At 46.3% G+C, this 23,729-nt stretch overlaps 2 protein-coding genes across 3 annotated transcripts; one reads left to right on the plus strand and one right to left on the minus strand.

Moving 5' to 3' along the window:
• Nucleotides 1-2,771: 2,771 nt before the first annotated feature.
• Nucleotides 2,772-9,154, minus strand: nes (nestin). The gene is made up of 4 exons (XM_053431550.1): nucleotides 8,253-9,154; nucleotides 7,762-7,886; nucleotides 6,646-6,719; nucleotides 2,772-5,642 (listed from the first exon to the last, which is right to left on the minus strand). The coding sequence occupies exons 1-4, from the start codon at nucleotides 9,078-9,080 to the stop codon at nucleotides 3,106-3,108; spliced, it is 3,564 nt and encodes a 1,187-aa protein (XP_053287525.1). The 5' UTR covers nucleotides 9,081-9,154; the 3' UTR covers nucleotides 2,772-3,105.
• Nucleotides 9,155-11,145: 1,991 nt separating this feature from the next.
• Nucleotides 11,146-23,725, plus strand: capn7 (calpain 7). Of its 2 annotated transcripts, XR_008339812.1 has the most exons (22): nucleotides 11,146-11,539; nucleotides 12,584-12,692; nucleotides 13,614-13,771; nucleotides 13,918-13,985; nucleotides 14,159-14,392; nucleotides 14,718-14,804; nucleotides 14,945-15,071; nucleotides 15,741-15,826; nucleotides 16,225-16,318; nucleotides 16,502-16,648; nucleotides 16,788-16,894; nucleotides 17,003-17,123; nucleotides 17,466-17,610; nucleotides 17,850-17,949; nucleotides 18,081-18,216; nucleotides 18,324-18,399; nucleotides 18,614-18,759; nucleotides 19,930-19,992; nucleotides 20,074-20,204; nucleotides 21,155-21,247; nucleotides 21,394-22,915; nucleotides 23,054-23,725. XR_008339812.1 is itself a non-coding variant. In XM_053431551.1 (21 exons), the coding sequence occupies exons 1-21, from the start codon at nucleotides 11,438-11,440 to the stop codon at nucleotides 21,536-21,538; spliced, it is 2,475 nt and encodes an 824-aa protein (XP_053287526.1). In that variant the 5' UTR covers nucleotides 11,146-11,437; the 3' UTR covers nucleotides 21,539-23,725. The 2 variants fall into 2 exon arrangements, 1 of the variants encoding a protein (XP_053287526.1); XM_053431551.1 differs by having other exon boundaries at nucleotides 21,394-23,725.
• Nucleotides 23,726-23,729: the final 4 nt, after the last annotated feature.

A 23,729-nucleotide genomic window follows, 5' to 3' on the forward strand; every position in this document is an offset into this window, starting at 1 on the left:
AAAAGGTCAAACCAGGAGACAAACAACTCTTTTATCTTTTAATCCAACAAATAACCGAGCTCAGAGAGTGAGAGCAGATCTGAAGCATGACTCAGCATCAGGCTTCACCAGCGACAGAACAGATGAGTCAAACATCCAGGTCGCGACCTTTGCTTTATCCGAGGGGGAATTTCCTGACCACGAGCTCGTCCCTAAACGAACCTGCAGCTGTCGCTCACAGATTTCACACCGCGGTGAAACCTCGGCTCTATTTCCACACCGGCTGCTGACCGGTGACTTGATGAGTCACAGTTCGATGCTCTGAGCCGCTGCAGACTCAGAGACGGGTTCGGACCACGAGGTGCAGAGAGCTGTGTGACTCTGGAGGGGACGAGTCATGGATCACCTGTCGGGCTGCAACAGGAAGCTAATGGGCCCCACAAGGGAACGATTAAACCTGAAGAAGAAGAAGAAGGGAAATGTTCCCAATTAAAATGTTTAATGGAGTCGTTACAAAACTTCCCTCGGATCAAGTTCACAACCCGGAGAACTTGTTTCTGCTGATGACCTGTGGTTTAACGACTCATCTTCCTGTCATGAGGTTCAACCCAGAGTCTGAGGAGCCAATCAGGAGTCAGAGTCAGCTGTCAATCAGGACGTTTCACCCTGAAAATAACTGATTCAAACCAAACTGATCAGAAACACTTGAACAAACATCAGAGAGATAAGAGCGAGCTGAAAAGAAAAGAAACATCTTATTTAACGTCTGCTTGGATTTCTATAGTTTGGTTCATGTCCCATCTGCTAACATGGAGGAGGAGGGGTATCTCATTCATGTCTGTATCCCCCCCCCACCCCCCCAAGCAGCTCATCCATCATTCACACTAATGACATGAGGAGTAAATCAATGGAGATGGACACACACACAAACACACACAAACACACACTACCACAAAGAGCTAGAGGAGGTTTTTACGTCTTCTAATGGACTCACAAACACAACACAACACAACACACCTCCCCCATGTTAATAACATGTTGATAGTGTGTCGCAGCCTAATCTGCATTTTCAACTTAAATATCATTTCATTCAGAACTGATCAGAATTTAAGAAGGCTTCTTACGACACCCTTCTGGTGCCTGGACCTGAGGAAGCTTCAGTGTTTCTGAATAATTCAAATCATCAGACGAACGTGTGAGAACACTCGAGCATTAGAAAATAAAAACTGTATTTGTGGCTGGTTGTGATTTGAAGCCGTTTCCCTCTGAGCTGATGAGTCTCTGCTCTGTGGGGACCAGGGAGCTTGTTAGTGAGAAGTTGGCTCAGTGAACACGTGAGGTTTGACCTCAGTGACCCGGTTCTACTGCGCCAAGAGATAAACTGACTCATGTCGCCATCAAAAGATTCTTCCAACGATTCAGTGGCAACGACCGGTTTGTGCCAAACCTCTTTGGGTTTTTATTCTTGTGCCAGAGAAACTTTCTACACTTGTACGTTTCAGAAAATAACAACTTTCCCCCGACGCTCGCCGGCTCATTTATTAACATCCAACATCAGCAGTTTGTTTTTTGTGCCAACAAGAAGAAAGAGGCAGAATTTATGTCGTTAAAAATCGATCAGGCCCGTCAATATTTCAGATTTTATTGTGTTAATTTGAATTGAAGACAAGGAATAATTCCTCGTCATGAAAAGCATGTGTGAGGTCAGGTGAGGTCAAATAATTTTCATATTATATTAGTATTGTTTTTTAAATGTACAGGGATCTGTTTTCCACATTATTTGTATAATTTAGATCAAATGGAAAAGTGAAAATTCCATAAGAACTTGATCCAGAGCCGCGCCTCCTCTCCGTGGATCCGCTCCTCTCTGGTTTCCTTCCTCGCTGAATCCGTCTTTGGGCGGCGAGGAGAACGAGCAGCAGCTAAAATAGACATCATTGTTTGGACAAGTGACTAATGAATGACAGGGGGGAGGGGGGGGGGGGGCACTGGAGGAGAGAGAGGGGTGGGGGGGGGGGGGTGAGTCACACATTGTTCCCTCTTCTCGTTCTTTTTCCTCGACCCTCTCATGGGACGACCGCTCGCTTGATCAGGACCCGGGTGCTGCTTTGTTCACTTTGAGGCCAGGGGAGCTGGGAGGTGGCCAAGTCCACACACACACACACACACACACACACACACACACACACACACACACACACACACACACACACACACACACACCTCAGTCAGTGTGAACCCAGAGGAAACAGGGATGGAAGTTGCTAGAAGGTCGTGAGCAGACTCATTTCTCCACCTTTGTCTTCAGGATGATTTCCTGTTTGAAACCTTCAGGTATTTGTTAGATTGATTCAGTTATTTTACCGATAACATTAAAGATTTATCAAAGTTCTGAATTCATCGTCTGAGGAAATGATTAATAAAGAAATCAAGCAAAGACACTTTGATGTGTTTCACATAATCTAGAGTTTATTTTGGATTTTCAAAGTACCGCAGCAGAAAGAAAACGACTTTATGGGAGGAAATAAAAAGTTGAACAGATTTTCTTCTTCTTCTTCAAACCATCATCTTGAACAACAAACCTTATACAACCAACCATTCTCTCTGTCACATGATGCAAAGGTGATCAACGGACCAATGAGCAGGAGACACTGGTGGTTTGATTCCATCTCTCCTGGTCTCACTGATCACAGTGATCAATAAACACTGTGACTTTCAAACGACCTTCTTCATCCTCATGCCGTCCCCTCATGCAGAACCCCCCCCCCCCCTCCCCCCCACTTGAACACTCTGAACAATCAGCAATAAAAACAGATGAGCGTTTAGGGAAACAGAACCGGAGCTCGGTCAGTTGGCACATCGGTGGTTAGCGTCGCTGAGGCACCAAGGCACGACTTTGGTTTTTGTAGTAAACAAATCAAACAGAAAACATAATCTTCTTTCAACTCAAGCTGCGTTCAGCTATTCTCCTGACATTCTCCTGAGGGGCTGGTGGTGAGAACGTTGATGTCCCGGTCAGTTGCTATCAGGACCGCGACTGTCCAGAGAATCTCCTGCTGCCTTCGAGACTCCATCGGGTCTGAAAACAGCTTCAAACTGGTTTAAACAGATCTTCTCACTACCTCTTTATTCCTGCTCCTCCCCAGAGGACCAGGATTCGCCCTCAACCTCCGACTCCTCAGAATGAACAAACTCCACTTCCACCTTTCTACTCATCACCTGCTTCACATCAGACTTCTGCTCCTGCCCTTTCTCAGCTGCCAGCGAGTTCCCGTTTATCCTGTTGTCCGACATCCCCCAAACTGGGCTCTCGCCAAACCCTAGATTCTGATTGGTTTGTTCAGTACAGGCGTCATCTGGTTGATAGGTGGCACCAACCTCTGAGGAGGAGGTCCAGAAGTCGGTCTTCACACTGGAGCTGAAGACACCAGGGAGGTTGTTGTCTTTTCTGTTAGTGTTCAATAGTTCGGTCGAGTCCTTCGCCTCAAAGATCTCGGCTTCCTCAGGGACGCTGTGGGGGGGGATCTCCAGGTGCTCCTCTTCATGGGTCACAGCCCCTTCGCCAGAGCCTCCGTCATCATGGAGGCGACCTTCAGCTCTGATGTCTGGGTCCTCGCTCGGGCTTTCCAGGATTTCCCATTCGCCAGTTTCTGGAACATCAGGACAGTCGACAGCCTCCAGATGTTCCTGAGGATCTGCAGGTTTCACATCAGTGGTCACGTCCTGAGTGTCTGAGCTGCTGATTGGTTCCACCTCCAGCCCGTTGATGAAGTCACTGAAGGTCTGGAAATGCTCAGATACCTCAGGATGTGTCACCATGGACTGGTTGTGTTCTTCCTCCTCTCTCTTCTCTGGAACAGTCGTACCCTCTTCATCTTTGCGTTGGCCATACGGCTTCTCCTCTGGGTAATCTAGAGAAGTGTTTGGAAATGCAAGTGGGCCGCTTGTGGTCGCTCCAGATTCCTCCCAGAGAGACTCGCTGTCTGGTTTGGTTTCTCCAGCTTCTGTAGGAATCTTCTCGTCTCCGACCTGCTGCTGTGCGAAGTGAGAGCTGAAGCTGTCGGTGGACAGACTCTCTAGTTCCTGCTCCACCAGCCGGTCGGTCTCTAACTCCTCATCGTACTCCACACTCACGGGTGTCGCAGGTTTCTTTAATTCTTCGGTCTCTTCATCTGAATGTTCCTCATGGACGTCCTTGTTCATTTCTTCTACACGTTCTGTATCTTTCCTCGATGTCTGGTATCCCAGATCATATTCCTCATCCAGTACTTCCTCTTCCACTTCCTCACACAGATCCTCCATCGTCCCGTATCTCCTGGACTTGCCTTCGCTCCACGCTCCACTTCCTGTCTCCCCGAGCCTCTTGTCCTGGTCCCCTTCACTGGACTCGCTCTCGTCCATGTGTGTAACCGGAGTGTTGACGTCGGTCTCGTCGCTTTTGTATCGGATCAGAGGTCGAGTGTCAGCGAGGGTGTTGTCCTGAGCGTAGCTGTCGCTCTCTAGCTCGGTCCTCCATGACACCGAGACATTTTGAGAGTCTTCCTCTTCATCATCTTCTTCATCGGCAGGGCCTGGTCCGTGTTCATCATCTACTTGTGTGTCTGTCCCTGGAGCAGCCACGTTGTCGTCTTTTTGTGCGTCTGTGGTGACTCCCTGGATAGTCCCTCTCTTGTCATGCTCTGGATCTCCAGCCGATATGTCCTCTGGCTCAGCATGTTGTCTTTTTGCTTCATCCTGTCTTATGTCGTCATCTGTCTTCATATCGATCTTCCTCTCGATGACACTGTCCCACGTGTCCATCTCTTCTCCGTCAGGGTACAACAACTTCTCCTCAACATCCGTCTCCTTCGCTCCCGACACAGAACGGATGATTTCTTCTCTTATCTCAGCAGCTTCGTCCTCTGAGCTGTTTTCATATCGGCTGAAGTCTGTAAACTGGTTAAAGACACTTTCTGCAGCCTCACATTCAGACGCTCTCCTTCTGGATTCAAAGGCTGGTTCAACCTCTTCTACAGTTTCTGAATCTGAGATCTCCTCTTCCACATCCTCCACTTCTTCACTGATACACTCTTTCCCTCCCAGTGCATCAGCTGGAGCGTCTTCTTCTTCTGCAGGACCTTCCTCGGGTTCAGCTGAGACGTCACTGAGCTTCTCTGTGACTCTGACCCCATGTGGTGTAAAGTCAGGAGCTGTAAACTGATGGAGGCTAACTTCATCACTGAAGGCCGGCTCCCTGTGGAGGCTCGACTCAACCTGACAACTGACAGTTGACTCCACTGGTTCATCATCCTCTCCTCCTCCTCCTCCTCCTCCTCCTCCTTCTCCTCCTCCTCCTCCTTCTCTCAGTGGAGCACACACCTCCTGCTCATTAGGAGGCGACAGCGGCTCAGCGTAAGTGACTTTCTCCTGAACCTCCTGAGGACGGAAACTTTCCACAGCCCCGTCCTGCAGTATTTTGGGATAAGGGGTTTCCCACGTTTCTGACTTGGCTGCATCTACACCTGCAGGTTTCATTGACATCTTTTGGGTTCCACTGAAGGTTGTGGGTTTCCTGCTGCACAGTGGAGCTGCAGGTGGAGCTGTTCGAACATAGAGAGATGAGAAGGAAGCAGGCTGCTGAGGTCGGTACGTCTTGTTCACCCCTCGAGGACAGAACGCTGCTTCTGAGGAGGACAAGAGAATCAAGATCAAACAATGGAGTTTATCTCTGCAGCCACAGGGTCCATATGAAAAAAGCTTGGTATCTATATAAAGTTAACAGTTGTGATATCTCAGGAGGGTGTAAGCATCAGTCTAGATATTACTGAGTTAGAGTAAATAAAGATACAACACAACATAAATTAATATTAAAAGAAATGCATGTCAGAGTGAATATCCCCAAAAAATGATGCAATTATTGCCCAAAACCTTGAATAATCCAACACACATCATCTGAATATGATCTGTGAAGTGAAGCAGAGTGAAGTCAGAGAGGTTCAGTACAGGTGTGTGCAGGTGTCATCTCCATATGGACGTCTTGCTGTGACATTTGAGATTTCTCACTATAAATGTCTCTGAATACGTTTGTGTGTCGAACTTTCTGTAAGACAGATCATTTAAATGCCACACACATCTTTTCCTCAGACATTACATCTCCTCACAGAGCGAGCTGGTCTCTGAGCAGGACGGAGGAGATCCTGTGGAGGAGCTGCCTCCCTGAAGCCTTGTTAAAACAGATGTTCTCAAAGGGTCTGGACACTAATGGGGGGATATTGATTATCTCTGCCTCTCACTACTGTTACCGGAAACTAAAGCCATTTGGCTCAATAACCAGATGGGACTGTCTTTGGTGGCTCGCGTTTCAGAAGCAAAAGTGCCGAGCTCAGCCCCCGGACCGTGACCAACCACCCCCCCCCACCACCCCCCTGCACTCTCCATTTAAAATGATGTGATTACACACCCCGCTGGTCTTTTAGTTAGACTCAGGGACATTATACCTTTAACTCATTTCTCTCAGGCTACGTCCACACAGCTAGGTTTTAAGGATGTTCTGTAGTTTTTGGGAACTCTTGCTCACAGACACACGGACAGGAGTAGAAACATACAGGAGAGGATCTGTCCAACATGGAGACACTGAGCTCGTGCAGCACTAAACTGACTTGGAGCTGATGGACGTTGTGCAATCACCTGTGAAGGAAACGTCTCTCGATGGGTTTGACAGACACTTGTCCCCCTTGAGGATCTCACTGTCCAGCAGAGCTCTGCAGAGACGGAGGACAACAGAAACATGGAGAGGTTACTGAACTATGAAGACGTGCACACACACACACACACACACACACACACACACACACACACACACACACACACACACACACAGAACACTGAGGTCTGTTGTTGTGGTAATGATGGAAAGGCCTCGCCATTGATTCCTCACACACACACACACTCACACACACACACACTCACACACACACACATACACACATACACACATGCAGCACTAACACCACTGTCTCATTCACACATGCAGTAATTAGCTTTAAATGAACATTAATCTTTAAAAAACACAATTTAACAGTAGAAACACAATCATGTGCAGTGGATGACATTGAAATTTGTCCTCTGGTTGTGTGCCCCCCCCCCCCCCCCCCTCCCCCCGCCCCGCCCCGCCCACCACTCCCATTCTCTGCTGTTATTCTAGACTCCCTGTGCTCATTAAGCTGAGGGTCAATATTCTGAGGAGGTGGGGGGAGGAGCGAGGAGACGCCATCATAGAGTGGAGCTTCATGGTGGATACGACTCTCTGTGTGCAGGACGAGAGAAGCTGCAGCTTCCTAGAGACGTCCTGTAGCCCCGCCGGCTGCTCTGGGGTCTGTGTTGGTTTCCAGCAGCAGCCTCAAGTGAATCTAATCATCTGCAGTGAAGCAGAGCTGAGGTCCTGAAGTTCAGCTGGACTCAGAAAGGGTTGAGCTTCTTCTCCCTCCATCTTCCATGTGCTGTCAACCAATGTGTCATTTCCTGCCTCCCCCCACACATACACACACACACACACACACATGTTCCTATCAACCTGACAATCAGTCTGATCCTATTCTGGAAAATGTCTGGACCCAAACAACCTGAGTCTGTTTTAATGTCTGAAATCAGAAGCAGTGCTTCTAGATCTAAAGGGCAGAGATGGTCCAATCAGGTCTTTGCACCAGACTCCACAGGATGAGGATGTGTGGATTTGAAAAGCACTTTTAACGGAGATGCTTCAGGAAACTGAATTCCATTAAAGCATCTGAGAGTTTAGTGTACCTGTACGTTGACACCTCCAGACCCAGAGACATCTTCATCTGCAGCAGGCCTCGATTCTCCTGGAGGAGACGCTCGATCCGTCGGCCCAGATCCTCCCTCTCCGCCTCCAGCTCCTCCAAGTGCGCCTGCCAAAACAGGAAGTGAGGCAGGAAGAGGAAGCGGTGAAACGAGGCATGAATGCACTCTCAAGTCAAAATAAACATTCTTTGTTAGTCATATTCTGTGGATTGTTCAAATGTTTGACTGTCTATTTTAAATCCCTTGTTAAAACATACTTCTATTAACTTTTATTATTAATTTACCTGAATTTTAATTATGACCTGTTAAACCTTGTAAAGCACTTTGCAAGTGAGATGTTCTATATCTACAAAGTGCTCTATAAATAAAGATATTATAGAAAGTTATTAGATTAGGGTCATGCTTTATAAGAGGATGTCTACAGGTACAACAAACAGGATCTGCACCATCAGAGCCGGACCTTCTGGACTCACCTGCAGCTGCTGGATCTCCTGGTTGTGTCTGTCTCTCTGCTGAGCTGCAGTCTTCTCCAGATGCAGCCGGACGTCCTGATGTGAGTCCATCTCCTTCTCCAGGGCTCGGAGCCTCAGTTGACTCTCGCTCTTCTCCTGGGCCACTCGGGTCAAACGGGCCCTGGCCTGGTCGAGTGACTCCTCCAGCTGAGCCAACTGGTCCTGATAGATCTCAGCGGCCTCCTGCCAGGCCCTGGTGGCCCTCTGGGAGTACTCCTGCCCCAGCTGGAGGAGGTTGGGTGTCTGGTTGCCCCTCTGAGCCATGGGGGGCCTCGAGGCTCTGGAATGGATCAATGTGGCCTCCATGTGGGCCACATCCTCCCGATGGGTTTGAATGAGGTGACTCATCTCGTGCTCCAGCTGACTGACCTGATCTCTCAGCCACATCTTCGCCCTCTGCTCCTCGTCCAGCTCCTTCCTGCTTTGCTCCAGCAGCGTCTTGGCCTTGATGTGAGCTTGAGCCTCCCTCTGCCTCTGCAGCTCCAGGAACTCAAACTCCTCGGCCAGCCTGCCGACCTCCTTCTCCGTGTGGGCCCTGTCCCTCCAGGCGGCGTCCAGCTCCAGTCTTGCCCGCTGCAGCTCTTCCTCTAAGCCCTTCCTGCGACTGGAAGCTCCGTGGTTGCTGTGTCTCAGAACTCCAATCTCCTCTGCGAGCATCAGGTTCTCCTCCTCCAGGTGTTTGACCCGACTCAGGTAGGTCTCCAGGCGTCCGTTCAGGTTCAGCATCTGGTGCTTCTCATCGCCCATGTGGCTGCGGTGAAGGGGCTTTCGTGCAAAGTGGGGCTCCATGTCAGTGTCAGGGACCGAGGCCTCACTCAGAGCAGACAGCTGTGACTCCGAGTCCGAGCCTGAGTCGGGATGTGTGTGTGTGAGTGAGGCTGCCGGCGAGAGGCTTCCCTTTCATAGCAGAATTAATGAAGGGGCTGGGCCCATGGAGGGGAGGAGGGAGGGAGAGGGAGGAGACTGGCGGCAGGAGAGGGAGGAGGGAGGAGACGAGGCAGGATGGAGAGGGAGAGAAGTGAAAGGGCAGATCGAGGGAGTGATGTAATCTCTGAGGTTAACTCTTTCACCGCTGGATCTTCTTTTTACAGATGAAGAAAAAACCTTCACTGGTCAGAAGGTGAAAGATAAACGTTATCAGAGACATCACAACAATCAGAAGGTTTCAGACGTTGAGACAGAGGCAGCAGAGAGAAGGCCACGTTATATAAACCAGCTGCCAGGTAGTAACAAAGGAATAAGCTGTGATACGTTTGTGCAAGAATAAATATGAAAATATAAGGTCCTGGGTCCGTGTTGATGAGCAGTCGGGGAAAACTGATGGTTTCCAGGACCGGAGGAATCTCATCCTCAGAGTCCTGAAGACGAGACAGTCTCCTGCTGCCGAGGACCTTCTCAGCTAATGATGCTCTGCAGTCTGGCCTTGTTCTCGGCTGCAGCAGCATCCTCGGATGGAGGAGGAGAGGATGAACTCCATGATCGATGTGCAGAGCTTGATCTTCTTCACACAGGAAGTGCCTCCTCTGCTGGGCTGTTTTGGTGATGGAGCTGATGTCCTGCTGCTTTGTTACAGGTGAATGTAAACATTAGAACAACATAAAGGAAATAAAACATTAAAATTTAAATCAACCATCTCTACTGTCACAGTTGCATTGGATTTTTTTTACTTGATTCCAAGTTTTCCTCCACTACAACAAACTTTCATGTTTGGTTTGATCAGAGATAAAAAGGAAACAGATTTCCACTCATTGCTTTCTAAATGTTTCTTACAAGTTAACATGGAGAATGGTGGCTCTGTGGTGAGGTCGTGGTCGTGAAGGTCATGAGCCGAATGAGGACTCACACATTCTGCAGCACGTTTGGAATCTGCATCAGAGAAGTTGGGTGATGATAGAAGTCATAAATTCAAAGTGTTTTATTGGCTCTGTATTAAGTTTGCTCAGTGATGCCAGGGAACGCTGCAGTCTGACTCCCACACCGCCATCTAGTGGACATCTCACAATACTGCAACAGTGCGCTACAGAATCAGAATCCGATTTATTTACCATGTGCACACAGCCAAGCAGTTTGACTCCGGTGTCATTGCACTCAATGTACTTGCAGAGACAGACATACAATTACATATGGACTAAAGGAAACTAGCAAAATAAACATGACCACTATTTAAAATCAGACTTAAACTGTACAAGACATTTACAAGGGTGGAAAAAAAGCCTTTAACTAATATGCAGATATGGTGAAATTGTGGAACAATAGTAAAGTGTTGCAAAGACTCTCAGACAAATATGCATAAATAAAGTGCATGTTACTTATAAACACGAGGAGGTGAAGTATGGATTATAATGTAATATGTATACACCAGGTAGATGAATCTTATGACAGTAGTGCATGTATATAATGTACAGTATATACAGTCTGCATTCTTAGATTTATATTGTTAGCAATATGTACGTTACTTATGCTGCAGCTACAGAAGGTATCAGTAACTTTAGGTGCATTTGGCTTCATCTATAACCTGCGACTCGCTTGATATATAAGTGAAATTAAAAACCACAGAGACAATAACAACCTGACGAAGCTCAACAACAAACTCAGATCAGTGAAAACGACCTGAGGGTCAAGTTCCTCTTAAACTGAAACAACACCTGAGGTTCTCTCCATTTTATAGATAATAATACTGGAACAAACGTGTGATTAATATACTTTATAGTTTTATATTGTAATGATTTCATTAGTATTTTATATTCATCCTGATTCGGACCCACGAGTCTGAAAGTGACAGCCTTGAACGTCACAGCTGCGAGTTGTGGAAATTACGATGGCGGCTTGAATGCATCATTGTCTACTGCCCTCCACTGCGGCTGCGCGGAACCTGTCTCCCGGAAGTAGCGGCGTTGTTTTGCTAGTTTAATGTCACCAGTGGAAGCGAAGCCGCGTTTTACGACCTGACAACGCGACACTTTTCACGATGCTTCCTCCGAGTTGAGGAACCGAGCTCTGCTGCGGGTCAGTCGCGGGCCTTTCCAGAACATTGGGCCGGTGTCCGGGTCCAGCTCCACGGCTAGCTAGCCTGTTAGCTCTCCCGGTAGCTCTCCCGTTAGCTAGCTAGCCCGTTAGCCGTCAGCTGTCAACAAGTCGTGTTCAGGATGGATCCCGCGGAGCTGGAGCTCGACGCGGTCAAATTTGCCAAAACAGCGATCACCCACGACCAGAGTGGCAAATACAACGAGGCCGTGTTCTACTACAAGGTAACAGGTTCGAGTCCCGCAGCTGGAAACCGCTGCTGCCTGCCACTGTTAGCACTTAGCTTCGCTTAGCTGCAACTTTAAAGTGTCACTTAAATACAAAACAAGAAAACTTCTCATATCGTTGAGTTGTCTCGTGGAATGAAAACCTACTTTTATCTGTGAATCAGATCTATATTCAATAGAAGTGCAGTATTCTACCTTTTCACGTGTATTATTACTATATATGTGTATTATAACAGGTTTTCCATTATTTAATGTTCAATATCATGTACAGTTATATTTACTCATTACTACTTATTGACACTTTTATACTAGTGAACTGTCTGAAGTAATTTGTTTCGTGTCTGTTTTTGTTTCTACCAGGAAGTGGTTCTGCTTTCACTCTGTATACACTTTACATGTTTGTTGCACTTTTAAAAAACTTTATACTTGAGTACTGTTTTCACTGTACTCATTATATATATATTGACAGAAACATGGAGCAAACTGTCACATGAATTTTCTTCGGGATTCATAAATTCGTATCTCAGGAAATAAGAGGGAAATGCTCTGCTATTTTACATTGTGTTATTAATACTGTAAATAACATTAAAGTTGTATGTATTCGTATGCAAGTCAACACAGAGTCAATAGTACAATGGACGACAAGAAACTGATCAGCTCAGCGGTGCAAGAGAAAGTAAAAGCAAAATAGAAATAGCTGACTATAATAACATACATTACAAAATTCACTTATACATGTCCAATTGTCTCTAATACTTATATAACCTGTGTTGGTGATATTGTGTGTTTAGTTGTTTATCTCTTTCATATCTTTTGGGTGTGGTTTTTATAAAAGGCATTACTGGTTTCTACCAACACACCCACACATACTTGATGCTTCGATTATGTTTCACATGTTAAATAAACACAGAAAGAACACACAGAGACAAACAGATGATTGAATCAAAGCATCTTTTCATGTAGTTGAGTTTTGTGACTGTCTCCGTCAGTATTTATCTGATGTGTTTAATAACTTTACTTGTTTTATGGTTGTTTTAACAGGAGGCCGCCCAGGCCCTGATATATGCCGGCATGGCCGGGTCCAAACTGGAGCGACTCCAGGACAAAGTGAATGAATACCTGGACCGGGTCCAAGCCCTCCACAACGCTGGTGAGCTCAGCCCACACAGAGGAAGCACTGTTTGGTTCTACTTTCCTTTGAGATGATCCTCAGTTCATTTGTCTTTCCTCCTCCCTTCATCTCTCTCAGACGTTTTCTAATGTGTACATTTGTTTTGAACATTAAAATTGTAAGAGAAACATAAGACAATACAAAAGAGAGGCAGTTAAACAGGAAGTGAAGGTCATGTGCATTGAGTAGAAATAATTATGAGTTGCAGCCGACCTGCATTAGCCAAAAAGAAATTCAAGTTAATGTTTGAAGTTTGTGTGATTAGTAAAAGGTAAGAAATGATTCAGGACTTTGAGTGAATGCAGCCTGAGGACATACTTTCTGAGCTGCTGTCTGACAACGTTTTTCCATGACTCGTCACAACATGGGTGTGGGTGTGTGTGTGCACATGGGTGTGTGTGTGTGTGTGTGTGCACATAGGTGTGTGTGCGTACGTGCACATGGGTGTGACCACAATCTGCTGGAAACACTGGAAAACATTTAGTTCTGTGTGAAGCTTAAATGTTTCCCTTGAACTGAAAAGCAAACAGTTGCTCTAAAGACACAAATGTTTTTATAACCTTTTTATAACCAGTATTGGTCATACGTGTAAAAATTTAATCTCATCAACTTCAACTGAAACACAGATTACTTTCCCTAAAATTACCGCTACAGTTGTAGCAGCACCTCCAAATAATAATAATTGGAGTTTTGGGCCTTAGAATATGTCAACATATTACGACTAGGTTTTAGGTTTGTTTGCACAGTTTGTCTCTAGTCTGAGAGATAATTTAATAACTCTGTGGACACACTGTTCATATGAGTTGCGTTAGAATGAAAGTTGAACTGTAACGTGAGCAGTGGGAGGGTTGAACCTGTGACCTGTGTCCTAACTCACCCTCTCTGAACCTTTCACTCCAGTCCAGGCACAGAAGAGCGACCCGCTGAAGTCCCGGCAGCAGGTGGACATGGAGCGGGCCCACTTCCTGGTCACTCAGGCCTTTGAGGAAGACGAGAAGGGAAACGACGATGAAGCCGTGGAGCTGTACACTCAGGCTGTGGAGCTGTGCATTAAGACGGTACCTCTTTCCTTCTCTCTCTCTCTCTCTCTCCACTGTGACTTATGTAACTCGAGCTGCTTATATGAGCTCCAGACAGTTCCCTGGTCTCCTCTCACATTATCCAGCTCGCTTCAACATTGTTTCTCTTCCTGTGCTTCCAACAGTCCAGTGATACCTCGGACCAGGCGCTGCAGACCAAACTGAAGCAGCTGGCACGACAAGCTTTAGACAGGTGACTTAGAAAATGAGTTCTGTCTCAATTATCCAAAACCAGAAGGGTTTATACGTCCGGTTCTAGAGTCAAATACACAATTATAAATCAATCTAGATATTAGATTTATTTTGTTTGTGAGACTTTGGTTTTGCAGCATTAATTAAAAAACCTCCTGCACTCTGTCCTTCCAGAGCTGAAGGTCTTAAAGAGTCCCAGTCCAAATCCGCTTCAGCCCAGACTCCGGACAAGACGGGGCCCTTTGGAACCAAGAATGTAACTGGGGCCAGTTCTGGGGGACCAGTCCGCCAGTTCTTCCCCCTCGGACCAGACTTCTCCATCCACGACCGACCTCAGCCGATGCGGGCGGTGCAGTCCAGTGAGCCGCAGGGTCAGCGCTACACGTCCGAGGAGATCGAGGTGCTCAGGTCAGTCGGTTGTTCCAGTGAAACGTCTTTACAAGGATCAGTGACTCACAGACGCTGGAAGATCTGGAAAAACTTACACATGAACTTCCAGGTCGGGAAAATAAACACAAGTTTATCAGAGACCGGCGTCTCCAGGCTCTGATTGTATTTGTGTCTGCAGGTTGAGGGACAAGGGGAATTCAAACATGTGCTACATGGTATTTTTATAGTCTCAATATTTGGCACCGAACTTGACACCACCACAGCCACTGGGAACAAATCAATGTCCCTCTTCTTCTGTCTTTTGACCACAACCACCACTGACTGTCCTGTCCTTATCGTTCAGGAGCACATCTAACATCAACGGGTTAGCCTACGTGCCCTTCATGAGCGTGGACCTGAAGGAGCGCTTTGCATTTCCTGTCCCTTTCTCGTGAGTTTGACTTCTGTTATTTTGCATCATTATTATATTTTACATTCACTTTGTCACTTGACCCAGTTACATTGTGAATTTCTTTGCACTGTTTGTTTTGCAGTGAGACAAACTTCATTCTCTTTGTTTCTTGCAACCAGGGACAAATCAGGGAAACTGGCGCTGTCGCCCAAACAGAAAGCCATCTTCGCCCGCTGGGTGCGGCCGGACGAGATCTGCAACAACCCGATGATGATCATGTCTGTGTCCAGCTTCAGTATCAAACAGGTCAGAGGGTGTGAGGAGCGCAGTTTGAACATGTTGAGCCTTTTAGCTTGTTCAAATTAAAAGAAGAGTGTCCTGTTCAGACCTGGTGTCAACATCCGTCTGAAGAGATCTGATCACAAGCGTTCAGCTTTAAGTTTGTTTGTTCACATGTGAAAGTGACTCGTGTGACCACCTCACCTCAGATCTCACCTCAGATCTCACCTCCCTGCTCTAGATGCAAATAACCAGGCACGTCATTTCCGTTCACGACGACCAAATGATGTTGTTTACAGCAGTGTCTGTTGTCAGTGTGTGTTGGTCTGTGTGTGTTGGTCTGTGTGTGTTGGTCTGTGTGTGTTGGTCTGTGTGTGTGTGTGTGTGTGTTTGTGTTATGAGGCTGAGCGAATCATTGCCCTGCGTGCAGCCCGACCGGGGAAATTAGATTTCACCCATTTGAAAAGAAAGAAACACATGTTTGTGAAACTCTGACAAACATAAAAATTGTTCTGGTTCAACTGTAGAGGTCAGAGGTCGTCAGCAGAGGTCAATGGTCCAAACAAGGTGGAAAATGATATCATCCAATTTGCTAATACTGTAAAATATGTTCCGTATGTGTAGATATTCTCACAGTTGTTGACTTTGTGTCCATCCCATCATTCCAACTTGTGTGTCTAACCTTCTCTTGTCCAGACGGTCGTGTCCGACTGCTCCTTCGTGGCTTCGCTGGCCATCAGCGCCGCCTACGAGAGGCGCTGGCGCAAGAAACTCATCACCAGGTACTTTGTGGTGCTTTTAGGATTTCATCCATGTTTGTCGTCCGGGGCAAACTTTACATAAATCTTGTTTTTCCTTCTCAGTTCTGTGCCTGTCAGCGTGGAAATCCATGTCCAATGGCTTTTAACTCGAGAAAAATTAATTTCCCCTAAAAAAATCCCATGAACATTTTGTCACAGTCTTCAAAGCGGCACGATGATCTGTTGAGATTTAAAAGTTCCTGCAGACAAACCAGAGTGAAGCAGACAAGCTGAAAACTGTTTCACAAAGAAACTTCACTGCATTGTTTCTGACCTGAATAATTAATCTGAACCTACGTTAGCTACCTACAGACTTAATGTGATGAAGACCGGAAAAATATGAGTTAACAATCCTCTGTTATGATCTGTGTGTGTTTCAGTATCATCTACCCTCAGAACAGGAAGGGGGAACCTGAGTACAACCCCTGTGGGAAGTACATGGTGAAGCTGCACATCAACGGAGTTCCCCGGAAGGTAAAACACTGTCAGGAGACCAAGTTCATTTCCTTAATATTTGTTTATCTTCTAATAGCTTATGGATATGGAAATAAACAGATGATATGAAGCAGGACCACTGGGAATCACCGGCCACATCTTTCTAACCATCAACACAACTCATCAGTTCGAATCTCCGACCCGTCTCTGTCCCCGTTGCAGGTGATCATAGACGACTTCCTGCCGGTGGATCATAACGGAGAGCTGCTGTGCTCCTACTCCAGCAACAGGAACGAGCTCTGGGTGTCCCTGATAGAAAAGGCCTACATGAAGGTGATGGGAGGCTACGACTTCCCGGGCTCCAACTCGGTGAGTGAAGACGGGGAAGCAGGAGGTGCAGCTCCTTCTAAACGGCTTGTTTCACCTGCTGTGGTGGAAGTGCTCAGCCCAACCCTGTCCTCAAAAGACAGGACAGGACCAGATGTTTGATATTTGTCGTGTGTTGCAGAACATCGACCTTCACGCGCTCACAGGCTGGATCCCTGAACGCATCGCCATGCACTCAGACAACCAGTCGTTCAGCAAGGACGACACCTTCCGCATGCTCTGCCAGAGGTGAACACACACACACAGTGTTTCTGACTCTTATCTTTGAGTGTAGACCGATAAGCTCTCTGTCAACGTGTCCTTCCTCTGAATCTGCGTCTGTCTCTTCGTCTTCAGGTTTCACAGGGGAGACGTCCTGGTCACAACGGCCACAGGCGTGATGACAGAGGAAGAGGGGGACAAATGGGGTTTGGTCCCGACTCATGCCTACGCTGTCCTGGACATCAGGGAATACAAGGTGGGCCTAGTTAGCGTAGCATTAGCATGTCATTGTTAGCACTTTTATAAATATACACTATTTTTTATTCCTAAACGTCAAGATTCAATTTAATTTCCATTCTGCAACTCAGAGGATCAAACTTATTATGAGGGAAAATGTGATGTTTTTCAATTACCTTATCAAAGCTTGTTTTTTCAAATGAATTTTTATCCCTAAAACCTGTTTGTTATAATCAAGGTTTCTGGTTGTTATGAAATCCACTGGTTTCTCTGGAGTGATTTTAAACACCTTCATGACTCCTCCTCCAGCTCCTTGTATCTCTGGTAGTTGACCTCATGTCTGTGGCTCGTTGCTCTGCAGGGGATGCGTTTCCTGCAGCTGAAGAATCCCTGGAGTCATCTGCGGTGGAAGGGACGCTACAGCGAGCGGGACGAGAAGAACTGGACTCCGGACCTCCTCAAGTATCTCAACTTCGACCCCAAGACAGCACAGAAGTTTGATAATGGTACACCCACTATTTATCTCTCTTGAAATTAGTATATTAAAATTGTAAACACCCAGGAGGTTATGTTCTGAGTGATCTGATCCCTCAGGACGGATCTTAATACCTGGTCTGAGGTCAGTGTGTCAAATTAACAAAGGGTAAATATTTCCCTGAGGTTTGACGCACAGACTAAAGCATCATAAATCAAAACTATCTCCTGCTTATTGATCTCCCATATGTCTCCCTGTGTTTCTCTCCAGGTGTTTTCTGGATGGCATGGGAGGACCTTTGTCAATACTATGATGTCATCTACCTGAGCTGGAACCCCGCTCTGTTCAAAGACTCCTCCTGCATTCACAGGTGTGTGTTTGTGTGTTTGTGTGTTTGTGTTTCCACCTGATCAGTGACAGTCCTGTACGTTAGGTAACCAGTAGTTTGACTGGTGAGGAGAGTGCAGTCCCAGTCTGATGTGGTTTGTGTCCCGTCTGCAGTAGCTGGGATGGGAGGCAGGGCCCAGTGAAAGACGTCTACAGTCTGGCCAACAACCCCCAGTTCAAGCTTGAGGTGCAGTGTCCAGCAGGGGGCGCTGCAGTGTGGGTGCTGCTCACCAGACACATCACCGACAAGGTAGAGAAACTGACGAGTCATAGTTTGATGTATTTACCAATAGCGTGGCCTGATGTTGTAATGCTTGACTTTTTATCTGATGACCGTGCGTGTGTTTGTTCTTCCAGGATGATTTTGCACAAAACAGGGAGTTTATCACTCTGGTTGTTTACAAGACGGACGGGAAGAAGGTTTACTACCCAGGTAACATCTGAAGTATGTCCTGTAGATGGGGGCAGCAGGGAAGTGAAGGCAGCAGTTTCACGTTATTCCCTCACAGCTCCTCCACTTCTCTGATGTGACTCATTCACAGAAATGGCAGCAGATTTAAAAATCTATATTTCACCTCACAGACAAAGAAAAGACACAAATAAACACTTCAGCACCGTCAGCTGTCTTCTGTTTACTCTCTCAACAGCTGACCCGCCTCCCTTCATCGATGGCATCCGCATCAACAGCCCCCACTACCTGACCAAGATCAGGCTGACGAGCGCCGGGACGCACACCTTCACACTGGTGGTCTCCCAGTACGAGAAGCAGAACACCATCAACTACACTCTACGGGTGAGAAGAAACTTCCACTAGACCAAACCCCATCAGACCAACCTCTCTGTGTGTGTGTGTGTGTGTGTGTGTGTGTGTGTGTGTGTGTGTGTGTGTGTGTGTGTGTGTGTGTGTGTGTGTGTGTGTGTGTGTGTGTGTGTGTGTGTGTGTGTGTGTGTGTGTGTGTGTGTGTGTGTGTGTGTGTGTGTGTGTGTGTGACCCATTTATAATTTATGCACTAAACTGCAGAGATGACTGTGGAGAACATTTCCTGCTGAAATCAATTTTTAATGAAAAGAGTGCGCTCATTAAAAGTGTGTGTCTCTCTCTCTCTCTCTCTCTCTCTCTCTCTCTCTCTCTCGGCTCAGATCAGTGTCTCTCTCTCTCTCTCTCTCTCGGCTCAGATCAGCTTCTCTCTCTCTCTCTCTCTCTCTCTCTCTCTCTCTCTCTCTCTCTCTCTCTCTCTCTCTCTCTCTCTCTCTCTCTCTCTCTCTCTCAGCTCAGATCAGCGTCTCTCTCTCTCTCTCTCGGCTCAGATCAGCTTCTCTCTCTCTCTCTCTCTCTCTCTCTCTCTCTCTCGGCTCAGATCAGTGTCTCTCTCTCTCTCTCTCTCTCTCTCTCTCTCTCTCTCTCTCTCTCTCTCTCTCTCTCTCTCTCCTCTCAGCTCAGATCAGCCTCTCTCTCTCTCGTTCGCTGAGATCAAAACAAGAAGCAGGAAACATGAAGTCTTCTCTGATCTTTCTCTAACCAGAACAGAGCTGATGTGAAACATTATTAATAACCTGATGCGTGAAGAAACTGTGGTCGTGAATAAATGAGCAGCCTTGTTTTAAAGTAGGAAACTCAGCATTTAGAAACATGACACACTTTGTGTTACACAACTGCTGACAATAAGAAACTGTATTAGTGTTGTTTGTTTGCTCCTGAAGCTGCTGCTGATCAGGAAGCAGGGGATCATGGGTAATATCCACCCCTCAGTTCTGTGTCACTTCAGGGGATCAAGCTGTCTGAGCATGAAAACCACCGCTCAGACACGTGTGCCTGCAGGGGGCGCTGTTGCTCAGTGAGGATTCATAGCGTTGTTTTAAATCGATGTTGGCATCAGTACCTGAGGATCCATCTTTCTTCTGTTTATGTGTTAAACCTTCTTCTGTCAGATCAGCTCTAAACAGGTTTGGTTTCTCTCCTCAGGCTTACGCTGGATCCAAGTTCACCTTCGCCAAGATCCCGTGTCCCTTCACTCACAACAAGAGGGTTCGATGCCACCATCACTCACACATCATGGGTTCATTGTGCACTTCCTGGTTTAATTAATCACCGTTGCTCCGCCTCCAGATGAACGGCCAGTGGAAGGGGCTCAGTGCCGGAGGTTGTGGGAACTACAAGGACTCGTACAAACACAACCCGATCTACCAGATCCACCTGGAGCGGTCGGGGCCGCTGCTCATCGAGCTCCGAGGATCCAGGTCAGAACATCTGACAACAGATCAGTTTCAAGCAAAGCCCCGTTTTATACACAAGCATTTTTAGCTTTAGGTATAGAACAGTATATTAACTATTTAAACAAAAGCGAAAAATCTGATAAATAGCTTCACACACATCTTTTCTTTCATCGTCACAATGACAAGATTTGAAATAAAATAGGAGCTTCTTGTTCAACTTGTTCCCTCGTGATCTTTCCTGTGTCTTATTACGTGTGGTGCAAAATGTGTTGATAACTTATTTTATTATTTATTACGTAAACCTTTTAGCTTAGGTTGTACGGATTCTAGAAACACTAAGAGTGAGAGGATTCTGAAAGAAACGACAACACTAGAGGAACATTTCTCTTGTAGAGTTCAAACGGTTAACGACTCATTAACAGGAGGAAATTAACACATAATGACCATCTGGCTCTCTCTCTCACACACACACAGACACACACACACACACACACACACACACACACACACACACACACACACACACACACACACACACACTCAGTGGGCAGACAGGGTGTTGAGAGGTTTCTAAGCCTGATGCATTTACAGTAGTTTTCATAACAATATTCTGAAATGTGGTATTTTAACACAGTAGAGCTTCTCTCCTGCTGAAGGTCAAACTGATCTGGGTTCGTTAAGCTGAAGTAAATATCTGAGAGTTGAACAGAGCTGATAATGTTTTTGATAACGTTCACTTAAATGTGATTATTAAAGAATCATTATTATTAAATCCTTATTGGGACATTTAACCGTGTAAACATAAAGTTATCTGTGCTCGTTTCAGACCAAAGACTAATCCCATGAAGCAGCATTGCTAATGTATCCCTCCACTGTGTGTGTGTCTGTCTGTCTGTCTGTCTGTGTGTGTGTCTGTCTGTGTGTGTGTGTGTGTGTGTGTGTGTGTGTGTGTGTGTGTTTGTGTGTGTGTGCAGGCAGTACAGTGTTGGCTTTGAGGTGCTGACTGTGTCGACGGTTGGGGATCCAGGTCCAGGAGCCGTCCAGAAGAGGAACAGTGGAGATTACAGGTACAGGCTTCATCAGCATGTGACACAGTGGAGGAGGTCGAGTCTCTCTCAAACTGATTCCAGAGCTGTTCAGGAAATCAAGAAGCCGTCACTCAGACACTTGTGTCTTTGCCTCCAGAGTCTGACTCTTTGTCTCTTGTGTCCAGGTGTGGTTTCTGCTACATGGAGGCGGAGCACGTCCCCGCTGGCATCTACAACGTCATCCCCACCACCTTCCTGCCCAAACAGGAAGGACCCTTCTTTCTGGACTTTGCCAGTACCTTGCCCCTCAAGGTCTCCCAGCTCCAGTGAAGACAGAGCTGGGAGCAGGAGGAAGATACTGGTCCGGGCACCAACACAAACTCCTGGTGTTTCTGTTTGAATGTGGCGCGGTGTCGAGGCCTCCTTAAAACCCAAAGAGCCCAGAATGTGTGTGGTGGCCTGAACTAAACAACGTCCCACACATCCTGTCCCTGTCCCTGTCCCCTCCGGATGATGGACACAACTTCAACCCTGACCTGATGCCACAGTGTTATGTTGGACAAATCAATTTTCAATAAGGAGACATCAAGAGGATCTTCAGAGTGGAGCCCCTGCAACAGTCCAGGAGTTCTGGGACAGAAATAAAACACTTTGGCCAAAAATGCAACAGTTATGATGAAAGTGGAACTTTCTGTCTTTATGCCACAAAAAGTCAAACACCATCATGGAGGCAAAATGTTTTCAGGTTCAGTTTTATTGCTGCGACGAGCATCTCATGTGCACAGAAGTTAATATCCACTGCTCGCTCCTGGGAAATCACTCGTGCTCTTCACGAGGCATCAGGAGAACTTCCCTCAGTAGAGCTCATGCTTCCTCCAGCTTGTCCCCTCGTTGTCTTTCCAGATCAGTGTCACCCGGTGTCACGTTTCCATTGCTGCTGATAGAAACCTGTGAATCCTGCAGAGTCATTTGACCCTGATGATGATGTTTGAAAAAGGTCTTGAGATGCTCGTTGCTGCAGAACGACTTGAAGAAGAAGAAGAAGCTGCTTGAGACTAAACCAAACGTGTTCCCTCAGTTGTTCCTCTCTTCCATCTCGCTTTGCTCAAACCTCTTCACGCTTTCTGTCCTTGAACAATCTGAGGAGTCGCTGCCAAAATCCTGAAAGCAGAATATTTATTGAGAGTGAGACAGAAGGGACAGTGTGTGTCCTCAGGTCCCTTGAGGTTCTTCTAATTCTCAGGAGCAGTGCAGCAGAGCAGCACCACAGGGAGTCCAGTGTGATGTCACTTCATGTTGTCTGTGGACGGCTGAGTGACAACTATCAGCTGATGTGACTGACAGGCGTCACGTCAGCACAGCCTGAGACAGGTATCACACCGGACGTGTTCTACCTGTGTGTGAGTGTGTGCGTGTGCATGTGAGAATGTTTTTAAAGGAAAACATTTACATTTTTTGCCAAGAACACATCCTCTATTTTCCTTTATGTCCCCAAACTGCACTTTTTAAATCATTTCTCTTGTTTCTTGTCAAACATAATCTCTGGGAATGAAAACGTCACTTTTGAGCAGTTTAAAGAGAATCCGCTCCTCTTCAGTTTCCAGTGAGGAAGGTTCTCTTCTCTGAATCATCAGGGAAACGTGAGATGATGCGTTTTGGTGGATTTGCTGAGTGGTTTTAGTTTTGGTTGGAGTCCGTCAGCTGCAGGTCACATGGAGCCTCCTCACGTGTGTTGAACAGCTTTGTGTTTGCTGATGAAGACGATGAGGCAGGTGCTTCTCTTCCAGTCGGACCTCTGCCCCTCGGCCTCGTCTCCACCTGAAGTGAAGCTCACAGACGGAGGAGGTTCCATGAGAAACCTTCTGTTTACTGAACATGAGCACGGCCCCGAGCTGTGAAAACAAACCTCCGTCACAGTCTGCTACTCCATCATTTTAATTTCAATCCATTAAATCTAATTTTCTAGATCCAAGATCTTAGATGGCAAAATATTTTACAGAGATATAAAATGTAAATCCTCAAAAATGATCAATATATTTGTTGGTGTATTTCTTTTCCACGACTATTTGATGAATCACCTTTTCTCGACACTAGAGCCGGAGTCATTTCAAGAATCTGCACAATATGACCTTTTCAAAATAAAGCTCAAGAAACTAGATGATTAAATTGTTATTTCATTGAGTTTGAATCCAGGAGTCACGTTGTGGCTCAGAAACAAACCGTGAGCTGTTTATCAGGAATGTGTCGTTTAGACAGTTTCACTTGTTCTCACTGATCTGGAACCAGGAACAGAAAATACACATCTTTAAACATCCTTTGCACTTGTGTCAAATGTCCACTTCTTCTTTAATGATGGATTGTAAGTGTGAAAACCAGTTCCCTGTCTTCCTCACATGGATTTGAATTCACTCGTGCAGCGAGCGGTCGTATGAATGATGATGTAATGTTTGCAGAACTTGCACTAAATGTTGGGACGATGGATTGTTTCAAAAAATTGAATACAGAAAATATATCTGCTTCT

Source organism: Pleuronectes platessa, chromosome 10 (assembly GCF_947347685.1).
Source record: "Pleuronectes platessa chromosome 10, fPlePla1.1, whole genome shotgun sequence".
Classification (NCBI taxonomy): Eukaryota; Metazoa; Chordata; class Actinopteri; order Pleuronectiformes; family Pleuronectidae; genus Pleuronectes; species Pleuronectes platessa.